This window comes from Rhipicephalus sanguineus, chromosome 10, assembly GCF_013339695.2.
Source record: "Rhipicephalus sanguineus isolate Rsan-2018 chromosome 10, BIME_Rsan_1.4, whole genome shotgun sequence".
Classification (NCBI taxonomy): Eukaryota; Metazoa; Arthropoda; class Arachnida; order Ixodida; family Ixodidae; genus Rhipicephalus; species Rhipicephalus sanguineus.
The window spans coordinates 4,193,686-4,212,301 of record NC_051185.1 but is presented as its reverse complement, the minus strand read 5'-3'; the positions used below and the strand labels follow the sequence as shown (position 1 = coordinate 4,212,301).

General features: G+C 43.8%; 1 protein-coding gene across 5 annotated transcripts in view; it reads left to right on the top strand.

The window, feature by feature from the left end:
* LOC119406852 (peregrin) overlaps positions 1-13,749 on the top strand; it is a 38,976-nt gene extending 25,227 nt beyond the window's left edge. For 4 of the 5 annotated variants that reach the window (XM_037673601.2, XM_037673602.2, XM_037673599.2 and 1 more), the window contains exons 8-12: positions 560-769; positions 3,196-3,294; positions 5,047-5,148; positions 8,881-9,106; positions 13,245-13,749. In XM_037673601.2, the coding sequence (XP_037529529.1) occupies positions 560-769; positions 3,196-3,294; positions 5,047-5,148; positions 8,881-9,106; positions 13,245-13,440 (833 nt within the window). In that variant the 3' untranslated portion in view covers positions 13,441-13,749. The remainder of the gene's footprint in view (positions 1-559; positions 770-3,195; positions 3,295-5,046; positions 5,149-8,880; positions 9,107-13,244) is intronic. The other variant, XM_037673603.2, reaches the window with a different exon arrangement.
* Positions 13,750-18,616: the final 4,867 nt, after the last annotated feature.

The window sequence follows — 18,616 nt, the reverse complement described above, 5'->3', positions numbered from 1 at the left end:
GAATATATTTTAAAGCATTCGAATGCACTTGGACACAAAATAAAAATGTTGAGGATTTGGAGTGAACTAATAGATGTATTTTACTGCGTGTGACCCCGTTGAAAAGTGGTTTCGCTGCAGCATGGGGTGCCAGGAAATATCTGCTGTGCCGTGAAGCCACACTTCAAGGTTTAAATGAATATATTTTTTACTGATCATAGCTTGCACCCTAGTACTATTCGAATTTGCTTCAACTTCACTTCTAACCAAATAAGTAGCATTTGTCCAAGCATAGTTCTAATCCTTCAAAATATTGTGCAAGTTAGTTGGGTCATGATAAAAATGCTCATTTCTCTTTATGAGTGATATATATTATTCAAGCTATTTGATTTGAAATTTGTCCAAATCACTACTATTCGCTTCGGACATCGCATTTACATTCGTCCATCCCTGGCATTCTTGTCTCCAGTTTGGCTCTACTAGGCAGGGCAAATGTTCACCACAGTTTGTTCCCCTTGACAAGATGTTATGGTGGACTGCAGTTGTGGGATGATCCAAGTGTGTGGCTGTGTTCTTGCAGCTGTCCCAGCCACAGTGCCCTCTGGTGTGAACCGGCGAACAAGTGTGCTGTTTCGCAAGAAACGTTGCTCTGTGGGGAGGGGGCCAGCCGGTCGCGGAGGGCGCCTTGGTCGGACCCTGTCCTCAACCGCTGCCGACAAACCAGTGCCCGACCAGGGCACTCTTCCCACCCCCAATACTGCTGCTGTCATTGCACCGAACCCAAATCCAGGTGAGTCGGCGACTTGCTGTGGAGATGTCATGAGTGCTATGCAGTTACTGCTCTGTATGTGAAGCATTCAAAAGCGGCTGCAAAACATCCTAGTATTGTCTGCAGTATTACCAAGTTCTCTCCTATAGACCTGTCATCATTCCCAAACCTCTGCAGTGACATTAACCCTTTAACGACCGTTGGAGAGTATAGTTCTGAAATTTTGTACCAATGTAATCAATGACGACTGCAGTCATCAAGAACAAAAATCTCGTCTCACAGTGAACCTATGCCAACTATACTCGTCCTATTGCATGTACCCACGAAACCTCTATAAAACGTTTTATAGATGTTTATAGAGGGTTTAAATGTTTTAAATACGTTTTATAGAGGTTTTGTGTTTCATGGCTAATTGCAGTCCCTGACATTAGATGGACAGGCATCCACGTTGTGCCATTTGTGCCTTGCCTTTCATTGCCACCTCTGACACTCCTGCATAAAATATGGCTGCCTCCTCGCAACAAGGGAGTGAAAGTGCGCTTAGAAGAAAGAAAGTATTTTGACAACAGCTCTGTAGTGTTTTGCATTGTGCATCAAGTCCTGCACGTTTTTTTGCAAGACACTAGGGCCCTGCAGCGAAGCCTTCTTGAAGCTATTTTTTTTACACAATTTGTGGATAAAGGAACCTCACTGAATTGAAATAATGGTGCCATTTTATTCAGAATTAAAATTGCTACAAATTGGCTGTGTGGCAATACAGCAGTTTAGAAAAGAAGAACAATGGATCACGTGCACCTGTCCCTCTTCATTCCTCGCATGTTGTTCTCTCACGCAGTTTGAATAAAATGTGTACACAGAATTCATAACATGCCTGAAAATTTACTTGTCCTATCATTTTGTTTTCTCCGAAGACGGATAAGTGGCTGGAATGTACCTCTTCACATTGGCTTTGTTGTTGCATTTTCTGTGAAGTCAACTCTGAATTCTTTATACAGGTGTTAGTGGCATCTACTTATTTGCCATTTCATTGAGAAGCTTTTGGCTAAGCTGTATTTTCACACACTGTGTACACCTATTAGAGTGCTTATCTTTCAACAGCTTTCTTGCTTTGTAAAAGCACCATGCAAACAAGCCTGGAAATGTCCTCCTACGGCCTTTATGGGACAGTACATATGCACGAGGCAACACAATGCCACTTGACATTAAGGGGAGACGTGGGTCTTGAAAAGTGTGTTTTTAATAGTTGGGTGAATGGAATGAAATTTGATAGACTTATTCAGTTTTTTCTGCAGATTCCAAATCTCTGAGTAGATTTTTAATAGCTGCATTAGAACAAAAGATATGCTAGTTCTACAACGTTTTCTAGCACAATTCTTACGGGGATTTTTGGCAACTTATTTTCATCAAACACAAAAGCAAAGTATGCGGCGAGATTGCCAGAAAGCTGGTCTAGCCGATGATGCTATTTATTTTCTTATAATTTTGTTTACCAAATCATAATTCTCGATAATCATAAAGTGTATGAAGCAAAAATTTTTCACTCATATTTGCATCCGTTTATTTTGCATTCGAAGTTTGATGAAAACAATCAAATTAGCATCATCGGCTAGACGAGCTCTCTGGCAATCTTGCCACATATTTTGTTTTTGTGTTTGACAAAGCAAAGTTGCCAAAAAGTACCGTAAGAAATATGCTCTCAGAAATTGCATAACTTTTGCTCTAATGCAGATAATAAAAATCTACTTGAAGATATGGAATCTGCAGAAAACACTGAATAAGTGTATTGAATTTCATTCATTTAGCCCTACTAATAAAAAAAAATTTTTCAAGACCCACGTCTCCCCTTAAGCTACAGTTATTCGACTGGCACCTTGCATAAGACTTTCTCCAGCTTTAAGTTTACAGAAAATGTGGTTCACTACTGTACAAGATTTCAGCAAGAACCAAGCAGCGTGATGTTCCGGTGAATAACTTGTGGCATTTTGTGTACCAGGCAGCTCAACAGATAATCATAGTGCAGGCACTGAATTCCTGCATTGTGACTTGTTCTTGCTTTTTTTTTTTTTTTAAATAATGCATGCTTTCTTCTAAGTAATGCATCAGTTGGTAACTGTTTTTGACATTTCTGTTCCCAGAATACATGTTTTAAGGTACATGCAAAATAAATAAAAAGGCTTTTATTTAACCCCGTCAGATTCTGCACTTTTATTTAAGTTTTAGCAGGAGAATACCAAATTGAATAAATCATGAGCAACCAGATTTGAGATTCACTTCTTTACATCCAATAATTTTACCATCATGTCAGCTGCAGAACTTGGCATAGTTTAGGTCACCTACACTGCAACCGAGTCATAGAAGAAACAATGCAAGGTTTCTAGCACTCCCGGTTGGTCGTTTGCTGTACCCTTGGGATGTAGATGGCTACAGTGCCACAATGGTGTGTGCAGGCCCGAGGAAGCGTGGCCGTTCAGGGAGTCAGGGCAGCTCCCCGGGTCCACTGGGTTGCTTCCCACCGCAGACGGATAGCTTCAAGGTGTATCGCTCCTGTGAGTAGCCCCTTTGCCGGTATGCGTGCATGGGTACTCTCCGCACATGCCCGCTGCAAGAACTCCGGCATTAACAGACTCAGCACTGGCCAACAACCACTGCTTGAACAGTGCACTTGTACTTGCGTACAAGTGCACTGTTCGGAACGTCTGAATGCACATCGATCCTCATTTTTTGGAACGTCTAAATGCACATCGATCACTCAATAAATTGTTGCTTTGTGTTCACTTTGACCTGCACACAAAGCATGGTGCACTAAAGCAGTGATGGCAGGTGTAACATTAAAGGGTGCCTGGAACAGATTTCTTGGATTTGTGCAAGTGCTCAGGCTACAACATTCTCAAATCATTCACACTGCCACCTTGCACATTATTGGTATGCATGTTGCCCTCATAATAATCTAAGGCTTATAATAATTTAATCGCCTTATGCAGGATGCTTTTAAATTGGCCTGCTAATGAAATGATATCCACACTACCAGCTCAATTGGTTTGTAAAACATTGTCACAACTGTTTCAGTGTCCCTTCAAAGTGGAGACTTGTCAATTCATCTCCATGCATAGCGAGGCAGTAACAACTATCAAACAAGAGCTTTTAGGGGCGAAGCACCTTAAGATATCCACCGTAGTCTACAGACGAAGCGCAGGCACATAACAGAGCGAGCATGGCGCACATATGGTTTAAAAATAGACTGTACTCGGCGCAATGCCGCTCGAAAGCTGCTCAAAAACAAGCGCATCGATTAACAGGTGACAACATGCGCAAAACCGTCTACAGAGCGCGCGCCGCCGCACGACCTCGTCTTTGCCAGCTTCAGGCTAGATTCGATCAAAGAACCATTGGCTCTACATTTCACGGACCACAAAGCAGTAATAATGAAGGCACAACGAAATCCACAACTGAAAGCACGACATACAAGTATGACCAGTAAAACGCATTGTATATATAACTGTACACACACGGTGTCACTCATTTACATGCGCGAGTGGGCAATTTCACGGGAGATTCACGGTTACCAAACGATCCCCAGTGCTTTGCCCACTCATCATCATTCACTTCGTGGATATGCGTGGATTTTTTCCATGGTTTACCAATTTTGATACTGGCCAGCCTTGGGCTGTTTCTCGTGGCACATTTTTCACTCACTCACGCATCCCATTTTGTTGCACAACGGCCGCCATGATATCGAGGGCTGTCTGTGACTGGATTCCACCCAGTTGGTTGCACTGTAGCTTAGTTGCAGCTTAGATCAGTGCAATGTGGGTGAAACAACATTGTGTGACACGACAGCCATCAGAATAGGCACTTCTCCATTCTGCTGCATACAGGCTGAGCAGTCGTAATGTCTCAACACATTTAAAGGTAGAGAAACAGTGCCCTTATTCTATTTTTAAGTAATCAGAAAATTATATTGTCTGACTAGTTTTCATTTCATATTTAACAATGTAGGCATGAGTACTTCCGCGAGCAGGGGGCAACTTTGAGCATTGCTGTGACGGAAAGAGCCCCGTTGCAGACACATGCAAAAGCTGTCAGCGAAAATCGCACTCTGGCATGTGGGGTAGAACACTCCTGTTTCCACCCCTTGTTGCACCATGAAATATTATTTTTGAAGCCAACAAAGTTCTCCACACATGTGGAGAACTTTGTCAAGAAATTTAAGAGAACACACACACCGATTGCCTTTGTGACCAAATGTGATGGTGTTTTTTTTTTGTCTGCTTGCGTAAATGGTAATCTCTCGCACGCAGATGAGCAAGGCAGTGACTCTGATCGAGAATCGTCAAGCGAGTCCTCCGAGTCGGCATCGAGCAGTTCATCGGACGAAGCCACTGAGCCAGACGAAGCCCCTGGTGAGTCCGTCTGTCGGACGACCTACGAGAGCCCTTGCCAGAAGCAAGTGTGTGTGCCAGCCTAGGTCAAATAGGTGAACTAGATGGACAGTCGTGGCAGGCCTTCGTTGTTTTCTTTCTGCACCAAGGAATTTGTTAGTGTTCCACTGTTGAACTGTAGTGGGTTAGATTACAGTGCTCTTACTAAGAATGTATATATTTGTCAATAAACTGTTGTTATAATTATTTTCATTGGTCATTACAAATCAACCTGACCTGTAGTAGATCACTCTGAGTCTTGCTCTGCCATCACGGTTCAGCCAGAAAGAACTTTGTCAAGCAAAGTTGCTCTGGTTTCAACATGCCTTTAGAACAATTTTAAGCTTTTCACGCGAAAATTGCACTTGCTGCCACTGTGCCCCTTATTCCCCAAGGGAAACCACCACTCAAGTAGCAGTTTAAGAAATTGCTATGACGATCGTCGCAAAAACCTTGATGGTTTGTTGACTGCACATGCGTGCAATCATTTGGAGATTAAATCCCCTTTTTGGAACTGACTGTGCATGACAACTTTCATTGTGATGCACTGTTTGCTTTCCTGTAGCAATTTTTCATGTTTGATTTTGAGCACAAGTACTTCCTACAAATAAACAACGCCCAAGCTACACTGACATGCCAGCTACAGGCCATGCTACACTTTACTTGTACGATGGACAGAAGCAGCTATCACGGACATGTAAGCCAAGTAAAATTCTTCTTCACGAAGCAGGCAGCTATGCAGATTGCCGGCTCTTTCTTCCGTAATCAGTTACAGCTTTCCAGCTGCAATTAGGCATGGAAGACAAGCACTGTTGGCTGTTCTTCCACAGATCTTGCGACTTATCAGTGCTCAGTACAGCATAGCTACTTTGAAATACTGTCACTGTCAAGCACTAACTAAACATCTAAAAATTTTAGTGTGGTATGCCCATTTCATTGGAAATCATATTTTAGAACCTGAGGTAGTGCCACTTCCAAAGTTTGTTTTTCATTAGGAGAAAGTTCTTAAAAGTAAAAACTCAAGTCGCTTGTGGTTGAATGAAGTCAAGGTAAAAATGAAGATCGTGGCAGGTCTGCCACCTTGTTAGCTACAACGACTGTATACGTCATTCTCAATATGACAAATTAAGCCCATAGCCGCAGTAAAGCCTGGCACTAAAAAAGGGGGGGGGGGTAGACAATGGCACCATCTAGCGGCAAGTAGAGCTACCATCGTGTCAATGTGAAAGCCTAGCATTACGACTTGATAAGTTGCATGCAACATGGTTGGTCTGTGTCGTCCCTACTTTTAGCACAGTATTAATGACAAGCATTAAAAATGTAGGCAGAATCCATGTCCTAGTGACCATCGATGACATCCAACATAAATTTTTTGACAAAGCCCATCTCTTGATGATTGTTAGTGCAAGAGCCAATGTTCATTGGCTGGCCCATTTTCACAGTTTAGGCGGCACACATTACAATGTCTGCAGGGTTGGCTCACCAACATTAGTGGGTTGACCAGGAGACGGTGCAGCGTGGAACTGTACTTTCCTGGTGACAGAGCAACCAAGCAGGCACCACGAAAAGAGGGAGGCTGCTTCTTGAAAAATGTTTTGCACTGGTTATCATTAGGTACCATTTAGTCTCTTTACATTGTAATTTCGTAACCAGCACTTTTGTAGAGGTAATGGCAAACTGCAGAGCACGACAGGACAGAGAAGTACACGGGACAAGCGTCAACTCGCAACTAATCTTCATTGTAGAAGACTTTCCCACTTGTATACATTGTATGGTTTACCATTATAAACCAACTAGCCCAGCAAGGAGACCTCTCCAGATACATTTGTAGAGATATTGAGGCCAGATACGAGCCAACCCATCACTGTCATGTTTTCAGCTGGCAGACAGACATAGAAAGTTGTGCCTGGGCCAACATTTTATTTCATGCCTGTACGAAGCTCGCTTAAAAACCTCTTGTTGAAAAGGATTTCAAAGGCAGTACCCTAATGTTTGAGGCCTATTTAGTACCTTTCTTAGAAAGAAACTACAGCTCGGGTGCCTTTTCAAATGCATGTAAAGGCAGAAATGTGTTTATGAGAAAACCCCCAGACCAACTTAAATGCGTTCAGTTTCATAGAGACATTTTTAGTTAAGACATTGAACTTCTTGCAAAAGTCTACAAAAAATGGTAAGTTTGGGGAAAAAAAGCACCAAGTTTACAAATCTGAAACATATACCACAGTTCTGTAAGCTGCACTTGTGACGTCATCTAAAGTGGATAAGCGATGCAGGAATCTACAGTTGATGTGAAATTATTGCCTTGTTTACGGGGGTTTTATAATAGTCACAGTCTCATAATTTCAGAGTGGTCTGGTCTGTAACTTTTATCCGCTTCAGATTTATTCAATGCACTTCTTAGAATTCAGAAGTGAGAGCATTCTACCACAGAGCCACACTGGTGCTTGAAACTCCGTCGCAAGGAGACCCGATACGGACGTCATGTCGGGCAAGGGATCACGTTAACATATGTAATATAGGGTGGTAGAAAAGTAAAATAAACACCGGATGTCACAGTATGCGAACTGCGTAATGTGTGGGTGGTTTAAAGCGTCTCACCCATTACAAGGGGCTCAGCCACAATTCCTCTTTGTCAGCCACAGCAGCAACAAAGTGCGCATAATGCCTTGCAGACGGGTAGTGGGTATATTGCTTCTCCTCGGAATAATGGCATAGTGGGTGTTTCCCTACTATTAATGGCGTAGTGGGTACCATGCAACTGTACTTGCAGTAGTCGCGCCAAGAGCGCTTACAGCGGGCTCTAGTCTCCAGCTCTCGCTGTGACTGTGCTGTTTGTTCTGTGCAGGCCTGGCATTCTTTTTTTTTTCTTGTTCACATTTGCTGGAAGACAAGCTCAGGCTGGCAGTGTCAGTTGACTTGGAAGAAGTTGGCGTTCTAAGCTGTAGGGTTCTAAGCCAAGATAAGTTGGTCTACATTCACCGTGACGAACAGCACAGACCCACTATGTCCCGTTAAGTGCGTCTGTCCTGTGGTCAGTGCCATTTACCACACTAAGCACACCTTGAAGATCTTCGACGGCTTGGCTAGTAGGTAGCTCATCAAAGGGACCAACAACTGGCCAGAATGTGTCACAAGGCACTGGTGGAAGTGGAAAGACTTTGAATTATAGTGACAGCATAGAGCATTCTTTGCAGTTTGAATAGGATTTGTATGTTTAGATTGTGTTTGAAAGTGACAAAAACCGGCACGTTGTGTCACCTGGCAAACTAGCCTTGGTACTGCGTAGATGAGTCATTTGGATTGCTGTATGAAGTCTGCTGTTGTTTAGGCGCACCACAGTTTATTCTGTGCTTTTAACGTAGTAAAAGGAGTTGACACTAAGCAGCAGCACAACCTTTACGGCAACTAGTGGAGCCATGTCGAACCACGACGCATGCATAGCGAACCGCAGCACACAAACCGCTATCGTGCTCACCTACCACTGTTGGCAGCATGTGTTGCGTGTACAATTTCCTAGGCGCTGCAGATTATAAAATTCTGACAAAAATGGTTCACGTCATTTTCCACATTACCACTGCACGATTAGACACTCTGACCGGTAAGCTTTCCTTTGCACTAAAGAAACGGGCACCATAAAAAATTGGTTGTCAGTCCATTTTGCGGTTTGATTGCTTCCAGTAGTTAGCATGAACGGCCGATGAATGGGTGGCGCAGGGCCTGACCGGCCGGAGATTCCACTGGAGCCACTGGACCTGGTGTGGGCCAAGTGCCGTGGCTACCCATGGTACCCGGCACTCATCATCAACCCAGAGATGCCGCGTGGCGGCTTCACCCAGAATGGTGTGCCCATCCCCGTGCCCCCCGAAGAAGTACTCGGCCTGCGAGCTAACTACCCAGAGCCCGTCTATCTCGTGCTGTTCTTCGACACCAAGCGGACATGGTGGGCACACCGCCTCCTCCTTGCATGTCACAGTACAAGTAAACACAGCACAGCAGAAAGCAACTGGTCGCTTTCGTTTTTTCTTCTTGGGTCTTAAATAGGCTTGTGCGAATAGTAAATTTTAGGTCCGAAGCGAATAGTGATTTGGTCGAAGCGAATTTCGAAGCGAATTCGAATAGTTTGTATCACATATGATAAAGAAAAATGAGCATATTTGTCATGACCCAACTAACCAGCGCAATATTTTTAAAGTTGAAACAAGGCATATGCATGTCATTCTTTTTGGTTCAAAGGAAGTGGAAGCAACTTTGAGTAGTAACAGGATTTCACTTTCGGTAGAATGCAAGTGATAACCTGTACAATATCTTACGTAGTGTATAAGTCAGTATAACAAGCTTTTAAACTTAAAGAAATGATAAATCGATGTGAGGGTAACACAGTAAAACCTCATTAATTCGAACTATGTTATTTCGAAATCCCGCATAATTAGAAGGATTTCTGCAGGCCCCGTATTTTGCAATGTAAATTTGAGGGGATAATTTGAAGCGGCGGTCAGTACCAGCCCGGTTCATTAGAAAACTTTGGGTGCCATGTGCCCATTATCGATCCCGATTTAGCCACAAATCCGCAGAAGCGATGGCCCTTAGTAACCACAAGGCAATGCAATGTAGCGATACTAATGGCTGACAAGTGAAGCATCCCAGCCTCGCTGCTGCCAGCGCAAGAAATAAAACAAAACTAAAGGCGGTCTCGTGGTCAGCTGAATCGTGCGCCTGCAGAAAAGACGTCCTTCACTGCAACACAGCGGTGACACGCGGGCAGCATGACGCATGCTTCTCGCAACGTCAGCGCGTCATGATTTACCCATTCTTTCTGGGAAAATAGAGAAATTAATAAAGGACGGTCTGACGGAACTTGCGATGTATGTGAACCTCCGATTGGCGGTTGTTCCGGCAATTTGCGCACTTGTACTGCTGGCGGAGTACTTGCCTGCAACGCCTACTTCGAAAACTCAGTTCGAAAACTTCAATGATAATCTTTTCCACCCAGAACACATCGCGAATTCTGTCACACTGGTCATTATTAAATTCTTTTCCGCAGTTGCGCATTTCAGTTGATCACGAGATCGTTTTTTTTTCCTTCGTTTTTTTTTTCCTTGCGCTGGCAGCAGCGAAGCCCGCCGTTTTCCCGGTTTGGCGGCAAAATTGGGGCCAGGTACTGCTGGAAAACATAACCCTTGTAGCCACAAACTAGCAGGCACAGCAAACGACCACCTCTGATTACTTCCAGTGATTCAAAGTTCCTTGCATCCCGCTTTTCGTATGTTTGGTTAATTCGAAAACCCGCTTAATTAGATTTTTCACAGTCCCAGTGACTGAATTAACGAGGTTTTACTGTATGTTCATTTAACCTTGAAGTGAGGCTTCGCGGCAGTGCGCATTTTTTTTGGAAAGGTATATTCATGGTATAGCACACCTCCACTGCAGTGAAACCACCTTTACAGGGGGTTACATGCGGTTTACATATGTCTATTCGTTCATTTCGAATACTTCGAAATTTCCTAGAATTTAAATTCGTTTCAAAGCAAATTCGAATACTGTAATATTCGTTCGAATATTCGAAGTGCTCGAATATTCGCACAAGCCTAGTCTTAAACATGACACCTGTGGACACAATGTAACCACAATGTAACTATGAGGGGTGGCGTAGTGGTGGACTCCGGAAGTTTTGACCATCTGGTGTTCCTTAATGTGCACCTAAATCTATGTACAGCCGCCCATTTTTTTAACCTGAACACGCAAGCATCGACCACCAAGTCGGTAAGCACCATATAACGGAGCAAAGCGGCGAAACGAACGAGAATATGTGGATGCGTGCAGTGAACAGTCCGGTGCAGCTTTCCTCTGCCAGGCTGTTATGTGAAACGGACCCAACCCCGCCTGCTTTTCTGTCCTTTTTTTGGCTTGCAGTAGCAGATATCTTTTTGAAAGGGCGGCGTGAACCGCAGGAAGAAGAAAAAAATGCTGGGTGTATATCACATCCCGTCCATCTCAAGTGCGACCACTTGACCTTTTCTTTATCACTTGATGACAGCGTTCAGAAACGAAAAAAGGATGACGATAACGGTGCTCAAAAGAAGCGGGGGTTGTGTTCGGTCCCTGGAACAGCCTAGCCAAAGACAGCTGCATAGGACTGTTCTCTGCGCGCACACACATATTCTCGTTCATTACGCCGCTGCACTCCGTTATACGGCGCTTATCAACTCGGCGGTCAACGCTCGCACGTTCAGGTTAAAAAAATGGGCAGCTGTACATGGGCCTCTATCATTTCACCTCCAATAAAATGTGGCCAGCCGCGGCCGGGATTCGATCTCGCTACCTTCCGGTCGACCTGTGGACATTCAAAATTGTGTGGTATTCAATTACAGTCTTGCATTGAAATGGTATAAGCATACTAAGTGCTCTAGGCTGTACACTTTAGGGCATATATGCTTATTCTAGTTGATTTAGACTATATAACTTTGATCACAGTAATGATTAATTTATTAACACGATAGCACTCGTCTCTTGTTTATGTTCCTGGCTAGTGTCAACATATTTTTTGCACTACCTGCTCTGTGATGCATTCTTACAAACTTGCCCAGATTTCCGTTCTCGTAAACGCAGTAGTGTTAAGAGCTTGTTTCGCAGAAATTCTAGTATCGGTGTCGGCGGCAGCGTTGGTTGTGAGCAAAAAATTGGCATTGTCTGTGAGTGAAAAATCGAGATAGATGCAAATAAATGAATAATAAAGAATCTTCAGTCCAAGTGAGAATCGAACCCAGGCCTTCTGCATAGCAAGCAGGTGTTCTACCACGGAGCCACGACAGTGCTTGATACTATTTAGTAAAAAAACGCTATAAGAATATCATGCAGTGGGAGCAGTCTCCTTAACGCATGTAATATTGCGAGGCAGAATTGTAAAATCGTGCCAGCCGTCGAAACGTGAATTGTGCAACGAGTGGGTGGTTTGAAGCTGCCCACCCATTACAAAGTGTGCAGCTGGGCAGGTGTGCGTGGCGCATAGTGGGCCCTTTGCCGATTTGCAAAAAGGAAGAATTATGGCGTAGTGGGCACTTTGCAACTGTACTTTTAGTAGGCATTCTAGGATAGTTTGAAATGGACAATGTTACGAGCACAAGCGTTCCTTTCCTTGCGGCACGGTTGAAGGCAGTGCGCACGGGGCCCGATTACGCTGTCGCGTTCTACTCCTGAAGGTGAAGCTGAAGCATTCTCCAAGTTTTTCACCCCGGAATGCACACCCTTGCGTGTGTGTCATACATACATACCGGGTGTCCCAGCTAACTTGTGCCAAGGGTTAAAAAATGCAATATTAAAGGCAGGTGAGTGAAATCAGTTGCATATTGCTGACACGCACCTTGTGAACTGCAGAAAATTTTTTGTTTTGTAATTAATTAATTTGTTAATTATGATTATTTAACTAAATTGCTAAATATTGACTTTAGGCAAGAAATGGAAGTTGCAAAATTCGAGAATGTCTTCAAAAACCGCCATTGCATTGTTTGCGATAAAGAAAGTCTCACGTGGACCATTTTTTCCAAGCTGCAAAGAAAGCCCGCAAAATACAAAAAAAAAAGCCACGTGACTAGCACATTCGTGCGCTGCGATCGTGCTGCTCTCGGCCGTAGTTTGAGCAAACGAAGTCGGCTGTGGCCGCGACTCAGTAGCTCCGTTGCAGCGGTAGGCCGATGAGTTGGAGATGGTTTCTTGGCCCGTGTCAGCCAGTTGGCACACGTGATGGTGCAAGTTGTAGCGAGCGCGGGCCTAAAGTCAATATTTAGTGATTTAGTTAAATAATCCGAATTAACAAATTAATTAATTACAAAACAAAAATTGTCTGTAGTGTGCAAGGTGGCTGTCAGCCATATGCAACTGATTTCAATTCACTCACCTGCCTCTAATATTGTATTTTTCTACCCTTGGCTAAAGAAAGATAGCTGGGACACCCACCCGGTGTGTGTGCGTAAGCCACAAAGCACAGCTCGCACGGTCACATGATATCTTTTGTCTCCTGCCGGCTTTTCATTCAAGGTCATGTTTGCATGAGACATACAATGCCTTAACGTTGTTGAATGCAGGCAGTGGCTGCCGAGAAACAAGCTCGAGCCGCTGGGTGTCGACACGGCCAGAGACAAGGCGAAGCTGGTGGAGTCAAAGAAGCCCGCCGAGCGCAAGGCCGTCAAGAAGGCCTACGAAAATGCCATTCTGCACCGCTGCCGTGTCACTGGGCAGTCCACAGGCTTGTCGGGCGATTCGAGTGGCGACGACCAATAAACTCTCGCGTCTCTTCCCCCTCTCCTCAAGCAGCTCTTCTCTGTCAGAACAGGCAGTTGCTGAAATGGAGTGTGCTATTATTCGAGCATCCTTGAATGCAGAGAGACTGACTTGACATATCTGTGCCATCTGAACAGGAGAACAAGACATGATGTTGGTACCGGTCTCCACAACGTGTGTGCAAAGCCACAGGTTCTTTTGCTTGTTTATGCACAATGTATTTAGTAATTACGTTATGTTCGAATTAGAAGGCTGTTGTCTTATGCCTAGTTTTCTTTATTGCTGTCCTTGTTTTTCATTCTCTGTATACCAACCCACCAAAAAAACACCCAGTGAATAAAATGAACCTGTTTAATAAAGCTAGTTTGCCTGCAAGGCAGCTCATCAGCATCACTACATGTACATGTTACTCACAACCAAGGGGCAAGTTTTAGCATGTAAAAGAAAAGTTCACACTTTGAGTTCAGTTGGACAATCACATGCTGCTTGAGCAAATGTTCTGTGGTATGAAGCACACCTTAAATAGGAAAAGTTTTTGCCGGGGCAATCAAACAACATGCTGCGGGCCCATACCATACCAAGAAATACGGAATACTGTTCCGTTTGCTCTGTGTAGTTGCACTTTGCGCTGCCCATGTGGGGGGCCATATGACGTATTTCGAAACGGCCAATCAGGGAGGACCAACACGGAATATTGTTCCTTACTCCACGGTATATGCCCCGTGTAGGTGGTGCGCCAGAATGAACGGATGACACTGCCGACCACTCAAGGTATCGGCTTTCACTGTCTGTTACTATGGCTTCTGTCATACAGTGATCAGTCACTCTATACAAGTATCGCTAGGTGACACTGTGCGGTACAGCTGGATGAGGCCATGGCTTCTATTTTCAGAGTAACCAGCTTTTCTCGGGCTACTTCACTCATTTTAGCTAATAACTTGCTATAGGGCTGTTGACCAGTGTTGCCAATCGTAGGGTAATTACCCTACTTGTAGGGTATTTTCGGAATTTTTCGGGCAGCGTGGGACAGTAGGGCGGTAATACGATTTTCTAGTCAGGTGTAAGGTAATCTCCACTTTTCGCTCGTCATTGATCAGCGAAAAATGCAGACAATCGTCGCGAGATCTCTGAGGGTTACAGTCCTAAAGAGATACAAAACTAAATGTTACAAAACAAAATTGGGACTGTCCTAATTCACATGACACCCACATAGGATAGAGACGAAAGACGATACGTCACACATCCCTGTGGTAGCACTGTTTTTTGCCATGGGTAGATTCTTCCCTCTTCGTCATCACCCGTTCCTCCGTCGCATGGAGGGGCTTTTAAATATTGCGAAGGCGGTCGGTTCCATTTATTAAGGCGACAGCCTTAGGTGCCCTGTCAAACATGAAAAGTGACCATGTGCGTGAATGCGAGTGATGCAAAAAATTATCATATAACAACGTTGCAGATTGCCAGAATTTGTGACGTCATGGTGAAGTCATAGTGACATCACAATGTTGGTCAAATGATGATGTCATCACGACATCGTCACATGGTCATAGGTGGGCGATTCCGGAGGCACGTGAGGTTGTAATGCATCCGATCCCAGAGGCAGTGCAGAAATCCTTTGAGGGCGAGGGGACCAATACAGTCGACTGAGGGGAAAAGGAGGTGAGGTCTAAGGGACCATGCGAGCTTCTTTCGATGGATGGAAGAGCGCCCCCTTTATAACAGTGCGGTGCCCTGCGCTCCGCCAAGCTCAAGAATTTATTACTACTATTATTACTACTATTACATTTCCACCTAGTCTTGTCCACCTGAATTAAGGTTCCCTCTGTATATAAAAAAAAAAACATAAATTCACAGCTCAACTTTCTGCACCTTACTGCAGATTAATCCTAGTTTTCCTGCTATTTTTTGCTTTCTGCCTACTTTTCCACCACGAATCCTCCAGCAGTCTCTTATTTCTATCGCCGACCTGGTTACCTTTCCAGTGTTGTGCCTAAAACCCAATGCTTCATGTAGGTAGCGTCCTAACATACACCCTAGTGTATGTCTCCACATGCAATGAAAACACGTTCCGTTGTTTCCTTACCTTCTCGACTGATGTGCATTTCTCTTCTTTACTGTATCTCGCTTTATAACTATGCATTCCAAGGCAACCCGACCTCGCTTTAAACAGCAAATCACTTCCCCTTGAAATATCATAAAATGTATCTGTGCTTATTTCGTCTTTATCCTTTCGGTAGTTACTCGGAGCTGGTTTTCTTTCCATCGCTGCCATCCAATACATCCTTTCCGCCTCTTTTCACTTAATGCTCTTCTTTATCATATCGCTTACACTGCCAGCCATATACTTGCTGGTGAGTGTCCAAATTTTTGTTCTTCTCGACTGTGAGTAAGCCATCTTCCTGTACAAATACCAGAACGCTTTCTCTTCCCTCCTTTCGTGTTCCTGAGTCTCTCTTCGAAACTAATTTTAAAACTGCTGAAGTCTCTGCCAACCTCAACGCCACCTATTGTCTGCATGTCGTATATTGAAGTCTGTACCTTACTATTGTTACACTGGACTATTTTTAGGCTTAGGGTAAACTGTAGGGTAAAAAAAAAAAAAAAATGGCGAAGCTTGCACTGAGCCGTGCAAGGCTTGAAACAGCGAAACTGAACGATTCTGAACATTAACCTGATTGCTTCTAGGTTGTTTCTAAACCTTAGCTAGGTGATGTAGGTTGTCCTTAGGTTGCTTCTAGGTCGTTGCTAGGCTTTAGCTAAGTGATGCTAGGTTGTTTCTACGTTGATTCTCAGCGCAGACAGGTTCGAGTTGAACCACAGACAGTCACAGACACGACATGGATGTCCAAACTCCAGAGAAACTTGCGTTGAAACCAAGCGTTCACACCTCTCAAAGATCTACGTGGTCGTCGTTGGCGTAGGCCTTCCATCGCTTCGGGGTCTTCCCGCAGCCACCGTTGCCTTTCCCGTTACCTAGCATTCTCTCGTTGTATGTACTCGGGGTCTTCGGCTCGCTGCCGTTGCTTCGCAGCCATTCATTGTTGGGCTAACTGTTGCATTCTTCATTTTTAGTGGACCAGCAATGAGTAGTGGGACTTGCCCACTTTCTGTGGCACGTACCCGTTCATGATGATGATAGCTTTTTGGTTCGTCGGACAAGGAACGACTTGCTAAACAGCTTCGCTGTTAAAAATTGTGTACGGTAAAGTGGGGTAATTTTGACCGTGAAATAGGGTATTTTCCAAAAATTGATTGGCAACGCTGCTGTTGACAGCCTTTACCCTCTCATTTCCATAGATCTAGTGCAACATTTCAATACCCTTTTTAAGCACTGCGATGACCATGATTGGTTTCTTTAGACTGCCCGTACAGTGAAGACAGGCTACCATCCAAATACTGTATGCCCTCTCCTATTCCGTCTCTGTCATAAGCCCTCCATAGCTGTACTGCATTGCCAAGGCCTACATGATCAGATTTCTTCCATCATGCCAGCTGTGAAACGTCATTCCGAAACCCGGACATGCCAGTGGATGAATTTACAGGGGATAGCAAACAGATGTGCCACCCGGGAGTGACAACAGAACACACACCACATTGCCGCAGTCTTTGCTGTCACTGCGTGTGTTACGCCTAGAATTGGGCAAAGTACTTTCAAGAAAGGTCAAGAAGTTCTGTGGCCATAATATCAGTTGCAAAAAGTAAACTGCAAGGGTGCCATTTATTAGTTTGCTTATTCATCTACAGGTTGTGCAACAATCAGCAAAACTCAGCAATTTTGGCCAATGGTGTGTCTAGATTCTAATATATGGACCCTATGAGGAGTTTTGCAACTCGTATGATTGGAGAACTCAATACATGACCACAACATAAAATATAGTGTCTACCACATTGCCCTTTTTCATTTGTGTTGAGGAAGAATGCATTCATCCTTCTGTGAAAGTGAATCGAGCACATTCTCTCCGAACTAGTCACAAAATTGCTAGATTTACGTGTGTTTCATACTATCAACCAAGTACTACCACGATGGAAAGAAACACAAATGGTGCGGCACCTACATTCTCTGCTATTTGGCATTTCTTTTCAAGCACTTGTAGCCTGGATGCTAATAAAAAGCCACTAAAGCCATTCACGATGCAATCAAGGACTACTCTAGCATCTTTTTATTGCCACCAAGGTCAGAGCATGGTGAAAACAGCGCACCACGCTGTTTGCATCTTTTTCCATCACCCTTGTACAGTAGTTGCATTGCTGAGCAAATTTATAGACCAACCATATAGTACCAAACTTCCCTGAGGCCTTGAGCTTTAAAAAAGATGTCCCACTCACCCTTACAAGCTGATGTAGAAAAGAGGGTGCCAGAGCTGCCGTTATCTTGATAGCTGGAGTGAGCCGAGAATGTGTTGCTTTCTGCAAGTTCATTGGCTTTGCATTATGTACTTGTGTTGCAGGTGATGAGGTATTGCAAACTTGTGAAAACACCATCGTGGAAAAACCACCAAAGGCCCAAATTTACCATCATATGCCTGAAGTGGTGCAGCTGTTTTGAGTAAAATTCCATAGTATTTAGTTGTATATTGAGAACATCTTACTGTGCGTATTTCTTAAGTGATGAGCAGAGTTTAAAAAGAAATAGAGCAATTTTCTAATACTGGTGAAAGGTACCGAGCTACTGCATAAGAAGGATTAAGGCTGAGCTATCTATAGCTAAGAATTTTTCTTGGAGTTTGAGTGTCTTTTCAGAGAGTTGATCTTGAAACCTGTAAGAAAATGTAAGACTTCCAGCTGCAGGTAGTAAGTATTGCTTTGTGTTCACATAGTATCTGTAAAGTTTGTTTGATCATCCATTCCAAATAAATGTACAAACAGAATTTTTAAATGCTGAAATGCGGGCTACTTTTATGAGCAACTGTGTAACAGAGTATACAGTAAAACACGATAAACATGCCAAAACACGCATTATATTGACATCTGTCACACAGCACGTGTGGGGAGGAATGGCAAGCACCTATCGTCCCTGTCTTGTTTTCTAATTGCCAGTTGGTCCTGCACATGCTGCGCAACAGTATAGAGCGTGTATTTTGGCATTGAAGTTTTCAGTTGGCACTTGTGCTGCAATTTATCTTTTTTCTTTCTATGTTTTTTTTTCTTGTCATGCTGCCTGTGGCTAATAATGTATGCT